Source organism: Zea mays, chromosome 7 (assembly GCF_902167145.1).
Source record: "Zea mays cultivar B73 chromosome 7, Zm-B73-REFERENCE-NAM-5.0, whole genome shotgun sequence".
In the NCBI taxonomy this organism is placed as follows: domain Eukaryota; kingdom Viridiplantae; phylum Streptophyta; class Magnoliopsida; order Poales; family Poaceae; genus Zea; species Zea mays.
Genome location: NC_050102.1, coordinates 150,432,286 through 150,439,208, shown reverse-complemented (window position 1 = coordinate 150,439,208; position 6,923 = coordinate 150,432,286). Strand labels below are relative to the sequence as shown.

Sequence of the window (6,923 nt, the reverse complement as noted above, 5' to 3'; positions counted from 1 at the left end):
AATACATATGTTTAATTTATGTTGGCTTGGGCGGTTGTGCATAATAATAAAATCTAATGTAGGATGATAAACCAATCAGACTCTGTTTCTTTGGCGGTAAACCAATCTACTACATGACACAAGTGTTTCTCATGCTTTTTTACGCAAATATGTATATACATCCACACGTGAGCATTCTATTTGGTACAGATTCTTCTCCAGCTCCTAGAGCAGTTCAACATACTTTTTTTAAACTAATGGGCAAAATCTCAGCAGCTCCTCAACATGATGCTAAAAACATGCTTCTATCGGCTCCCTAGATATTTGTCCTCTCAGTCATCCGTGACAATACATAAAAAGTTGTTACCCAAAGGTTTTACTAAAATGGTTTTAGCTCCACTAATAAATTTGCATGGAGTCAAAAAAGCCAAAAAAAAGGCTGATCCACCTATGAAGCAGAGTTGTACCAAATAAGGTTGCCCAATCCAATCCTTATTGCATAATTACTTTTGCTACAAAATTAGTGAGGTGAGAGATCAATCTTGGTTAACATCCACATGTATTATGATGTACCCTAGTTCAACTCATCCTAGAGGAAGACTTTGTGGTTTTGAAATTTGAACACAAGTGTGGTTTCAAGGGACCATCAAGTTTAAAGGAGGGACGGATTAGGCAAACTAAAAACTAATAGCATCTAAAAATCTACTTATCAAAACCTGTATTAGTCTATCTAGATATGCACTAAGATTTTGCTAAGTGTTGCTATATATCTGTAATGCAAAAAAATTACGTCCTAGATTCCAATCCTATCAAGTAACCTAGCTAGCAAGCTAGACTACAAAAGCAAATTATACATCAAAGAAGCAAAGTAAATGCAGAATTGTAAACAAAAGTTAGAGAATGAAAACACGGTCTTCTATTTTTTTTCCAAGGTACGAAGAAGCTCATGCTTACACTTATTCCTCATTTGAGCCTCTCGCGACAGCCAAGCTCCTGGTTAGGTACCTCTGAGGATTGCACACACGGTACTTTTCCACACACAAGTGTGTCTTCTCGTGATCTTGTTCTTGTTTCACCATCTTCACAATCAAGCTTCTAGCCAAAAGATTGTGGTCCTTGTTCTCTTACTAAAACCTAGACAACCACTCCATATATAGGTTAGAGAATCTCGCAAAACTACAAGCCCCCGGTGTACAACACTTGTTGCACGCAAGCACCAATACCAAAGAGAGATGTGCAAACATCACTAAAAACTAAGCATAAACCAGCTCTATATGTGGTCTGAAGTAGTGTAAGCACTATCACTAATGTCTTTGCTAATTTTTGCAATCTTTCCTTAACACTTCAGTGGCTAGAGTAGTAATGGATGAGCCTCAAGTCACTACCAACTTCCGTATACTCTACCACACACGATGGCCAACTGGAGGTATGGATGGCAATGGACTCTAAATTTTACAATATAATATTTAAGGATCAGATCAAATTAAGATCGGGTCCTATTTGTATTTATTTTTAAACTAAAATTTATTTATAGCCCTACTAGTTTTGTAAAGAAATATTTTGATCGTGGTCTATTACCATCCCTAGCTGGGGGTGGGAGCTCGAGTGCATGTATCGCTGCTACTGGAATCTCTAATAACACTCTCTCAAAAGCTCCAGTGCACTAATGTGAGGACTTCTGTTCTTCACTATTGTTTTTTTTTGTAGACAAATTCTTGAAGTTTTATATAAACCACTTGGAAGTACTAGCTAATCAGGACGAATATATCAATACTATTGATGTATTAATACTCTCGTATATAGAGTTGGTCACAGTTTATAAATCCTGACTGCTACATCCATAAGCATCATTATCCGTCTATTTATACGCCACATGAGGGCTTGTTCGGTTAGCTCTCAATCCATGTGGATTGAGTGGGATTGGATGGGTTTGAATCCCAAACAAGTCAAACTTCTTCTCAATTTTTTCCAATCTCATCCAATCCATGTGTTTTGGGAATAACCGAACAAGCCCTGACTGGGCAGCTCCCTAGCTCAACTCACACCACATCCACACCAGCCAGCAGGCAGGCAGCCACAGCCCACAGAGCACAAATTAATAAACCTGCTGGTAGTAGCCAATCCTCGATAAAGTGTACGTGCAGGCAGCTCTGCATGTGCCGCACACGCTAGCTTAGCTAACCAGCAGCAGCGCATCGGTCGTGTCGTCTCGTCTTCGTGTTTCTTCCACCATGATGAGCTCGCTGAAGCTGACGGAGGTCGTCTCCAAGAGGTGGGGCGGCGGCGGCAGCAGCAGCAAGGTGACCTCCCCGAGCGCGGCGGCGTGCCCGCGAGGCCACTTCGCGGCCTACACGCGGGAGGGCCGCCGCTTCTTTGTCCCCATCGCCTACCTCGCCAGCGACACCTTCCGGGAGCTGCTCAGCATGGCCGAGGAGGAGTTCGGCGAGCCCGGCGCCCGCCCCATCGTGCTGCCCTGCTCCGCCAGCCATCTGGAGCAGATCCTCGACGCCTTCCGCAGCGGCGGCGGCGCCAAGAAGAAGAAGGAGAGCGCCGGCAGGATCAGCAAGATCTGGTAGCAGGTACTACGAAGAATGCAGTTGCATTACTGCACTCTGCTGCTAGCTAGCTGTTGCCGTCGCTAGCAGCTGCCTGCCGCCTGATCGATCCATGAGCTTGGGTGCATGCATGAGTGTGAGATTATTATTAATATATAGTAGCTTCGATCCATTGCTGACTGTTCACTGGCGCTCAACTAGTGCTGCTGCTGATCAGCCTAGCTAGCTAGGCGGTGTTGTGATCTATTCGTTAATTAATTGATGTTTTTTTTTTGCTGTTCTCCTGGGGTGGCCTACATGGCAATGCATGTGTGTGTTTTCAGGAGACCAGCTGTGGCGTGGCAGTCAGTACTCAGTACTATGGCCGACCTGCCATGACGTAACATCTCTCTGTACAATGTACCTTTTCGTTTGTTGGATTTTCTCCTGCTGGTTCAGTTGTGCAACGAGTCATGCCATGCATGAGTTAATTGTTCGATGGTCGTGCATTGTAACATCAATGTGTAGTAGTTCAGGTGCAGAGATGTATCTAGAATTCTAGGTGAATTCATATTCTGCTTAAAGAGTGTTGATAATTCTTTTGTCATAGGATGTTTTCAAGGGCCTGTTTGGCAGCACTCTGATTTCTCTAAAAATAACTTCAGCTTTGGCTCCTCCGCAAGAGTCTGTGTCTTTTAAATATACTATTTGGCAAAACGACTCCTCATGTATTTTTTTATTTAATGTAAAGGCAAATATTCATAGTGCCCCTTATAGCCATTTGTATGAACACGTCATGTGTGTACATACCAATAATGCATAAATAATTTATGACCATGACAAATTATAAGAACTGATGACCAAATAGCTTCGTTGAGGCACCGGGCCACGGCGGCAGGCGCTAATCGAGGAGGCAACAATGGGCATGGATCGACGACGTCGGGCACAGAGCGACGGAGGCTGGCGCGAGGCCATGGCAGTGGCGCTGGGCGGGGAGACAACGTCGAGCATGGGTCGACGATGTTGGATGTGAGACGCGGGAGAGGGATAGAACTAGGAGCCAGGGAGAGAGACGCTCAAAGCCAGCTTTTTTTTGCTCCAACTTCTCCCCAAAAGTGGCTCCCACTTATAAGGGTTCTTTGTTAGGAGCGGTTTTTTGCACCGTTTGGGAGGGCTCCTAAAGGAGCCAGAGCCAGTTTGAGAACCCTCCCAAACAGGCTCTTAGTGAGATTTTCTCTTATCCACTTTATATCTCGGTTAGGCGTGCCGCTTAATTTAATGAAAAAATGGCATCGTTGTATGGATCAGAGGTTAACTTCGTAGTACAAACTTTGAAAGGCACTTTTCATTCAGAGAACATATTAGAAGTACATAAACAAAGTTAGATCCATTATTATTCATACGGTCGTACCCATGCTTCCATACCATGCCTTGTTCTTGTACACGTCCTGTACTGTAATACCTCACTGTACCATGAATATAGCATGCTACATTGATATATTCCATATATAGTACAAACATACCACGGAATCGGGAATGTTGCCTATGCATATACGTGTCACTGTCTCAATTACTCCCTCGATGCTAAAATATAATTTGTTTTAGACTAAATCTATATCTATCAACTAACATACGAATGCAATTTATATGTATATCCATCATTTAGGCTATGCTGACCCCTGGCCTTCGAAGCTTGGGACTCGACGCGGCTCGTCGTGTTGCGCCCTGCCCGCGGCCTACGCACTCAGGCCTAGTCATGATAGGTCATGAGTGTGCTGCTGGCCGGGGGATGTGTGGGCCATAAATACGTCGCAGTGCGAGGGGCTTGTAGGTCATGAGTGCTCTGCGCCCCGAGGGATTCGTAGATCATGAGTAGGAGGCAGATCGGTGCCTCCGTTGTGACTCGGTGCTAGGCGTAGTTAATGTGGTCGGTCATTTATGACGGTCGGTCTCGAGCTAGGCGTGAGATCCACTCGAGTGGTTTCCCTTCAGCACACCTAGCCCCCCCTAACTGGTTCCACCAAGCCTGACCCCGGCTTAGTGACGAGCGGTTCGTCTAGGGGCGGGTTCTTCCAGGGTAGAAGTTACTTATCTCCTTCGACTGACCAGCGGGCCCAGTTGCCAGAGGCCTTTCCCCGATGTGCTCGCTGACCGATTGGCCCTAGGAACCGGGGATCATATCCCCGACAAGGTGTCACCTAGATTTATGTACTATCTGAAAGTCGCCTAGAGGGGGGGTGAATAGGGCGAAACTGAAATTCTCAAAAATAATCACAACTACAAGCCGGGTTAGCGTTAGAAATATAATAGAGTCCACGAGAGAGGGTGCAAAACAAATCGCAAGCAAATAATGAAGTGAGATACGCGGATTTGTTTTACCGAGGTTCGGTTCTCGCAAACCTACTCCCCGTTGAGGAGGCCACAAAGGCCGGGTCTCTTTCAACCCTTCCCTCTCTCAAACGGTCCCTTGGACCGAGTGAGCTTTCTCTTCTCAATCACTTGGAACACAAAGTTCCCACAAGGACCACCACAAGTTTGGTGTCTCTTGCCTCAATTACAAGTGAGTTATGATCGCAAGAAAGAATCAAGAAAGAAGAAAGCAATCCAAGCGCAAGAGCTCGAAAGAACACAAGCAAATCTCTCTCTCTAATCACTAGGGCGTTGTGTGGAATTTGGAGAGGATTTGATCTCTTCGGTGTGTCTAGAATTGAATGCTAGAGCTCTTGTAAGTAGCTGAGAAGTGGAAAACTTGGATGCAATGAATGGTGGGGTGGTTGGGGTATTTATAGCCTCAACCACCAAACTTGACCGTTGGTGGGGCTGTCTGTCGTATGGCGCACCGGACAGTCCGGTGCACACCGGACATGTCCGGTGCCCCAGCCACGTCATCAGTGCCGTTGGAATCTGACCGTTGGAGTTCTGACTTCTGGGCCCGCCTCGATGTCCGGTGGCGCACCGGACATGAACTGTTCAGTGTCCGGTGCGCCGGTATGGGCGCGCCTGCCTTCTGCGCGCGCTGCGCGCGCATTTAATGCGTTGCAGGTAGCCGTTGGCGCGAAGTAGCCGTTGCTCCGAGGATGCACCGGACAGTCCGGTGAACACCGGACATGTCCGGTGAATTATAGCGGAGCAGCCGTTCTGATTTCCCGAGGCTGGCGAGTTCCTGAGGCCGCTCTTCAGAGGAGCACCGGACACTGTCCGGTGTACACCGGACAGTCCGGTGAATTATAGCGCGAGTGCCTCTTGGAAATTCCCGAAGGTGGCGAGTTCGAGCTGGAGTCCTCTGGTGCACCGGACATTGTCCGGTGGTGCACCGGACACTGTCCGGTGTGCACCGGACAGTCCGGTGCCCCCAGACCAGAGGTGCCTAGGTGGTCCCTTTGCTCCTTTGTTGAATCCAACATTTGATCTTTTTATTGGCTAAGTGTGAACCTTTTACACCTGTATAACTTACTCACTAGAGCAAACTAGTTAGTCCAATTATTTGTGTTGGGCAATTCAACCACCAAAATTATTTAGGAACTAGGTGTAAGCCTAATTCCCTTTCACTATCAAAACAATATTTTTTTAAGTTTCTGAACTTGATTACAGTTTTATCTAGACGCAAACAAATATTAGCTCCTTGCTATATCTTTAATATATTAAATCATCAGTTTTCATGGTTCTATGGTTCCAATGTCGCCGTTTTTACAAAACCCCTTATATTTCTTTGTAATCAACCTGTCGTCGGTCAGATCCAGTTTCTATAGTTGCACGGTTTCCATTGTCATCGTGTCCCTCCACATTTAATTGGTAAAAAGCTAAAATTATGCACAAACGGAGATTCGAACAATGATTGTTGGCTCCAAACTCATGTTTACACCCACCTAGCCAACAACACACGTATATTTGTGTTTTATACTTGTCGGGGACCATAATTAGGGGTACCCTCAAGACTCCTAATTCTCAGCTGGTAACCCCCATCAGCATAAAGCTGCAAAGGCCTGATGGGTGCGATTAAGTCAGGGATCAGTCCATTCGAGCGACTCGATCACGCCTCGCCCGAGCCTAGCCTCGGACAAGGGCAGCCGACCCCGGAGAATTTCCGTCTCGCCCGAGGCCCCCCTCCAACGGCGGACACATCTTCGGCTCGCCCGAGGCCCTGCCTTCGCTAAGAAGCAACCCTGACTAAATCGCCGCACCGACCGACCAAGTCGCAGGAGCATTTAACGCAAAGGTGGCCTGACACCTTTATCCTGACGCGCGCCCTCCGGCAGAGCCGAAGTGACCGCCGTCACTTCGCCGCTCCACTGACCGGTCTGACAGAAGGACAGTGCCGCCTGCGCCACTTTGACTGCAGTGCCACTTGACAGAGTGATACTAACAGGAAGCCAGGCCCTGCCAAAGGCGCCATAGGAAGCTCCGCCCGAC

General features: G+C 47.0%; 1 protein-coding gene across 2 annotated transcripts; it reads left to right on the top strand.

Moving 5' to 3' along the window:
• Positions 1-2,020: 2,020 nt before the first annotated feature.
• Positions 2,021-3,286, top strand: LOC100217138 (SAUR30-auxin-responsive SAUR family member). 2 transcript variants are annotated; one of them, XM_008652785.4, is made up of 2 exons: positions 2,021-2,558; positions 2,858-3,286. In XM_008652785.4, exon 1 carries the CDS (start codon positions 2,211-2,213, stop codon positions 2,553-2,555), a length of 345 nt encoding a protein of 114 aa, XP_008651007.1. In that variant the 5' UTR covers positions 2,021-2,210; the 3' UTR covers positions 2,556-2,558; positions 2,858-3,286. The 2 variants fall into 2 exon arrangements, with proteins under 2 accessions (XP_008651007.1, NP_001136978.1); NM_001143506.1 differs by lacking the exon at positions 2,858-3,286 and having other exon boundaries at positions 2,186-2,802.
• The last annotated feature ends 3,637 nt before the right edge of the window (positions 3,287-6,923 follow it).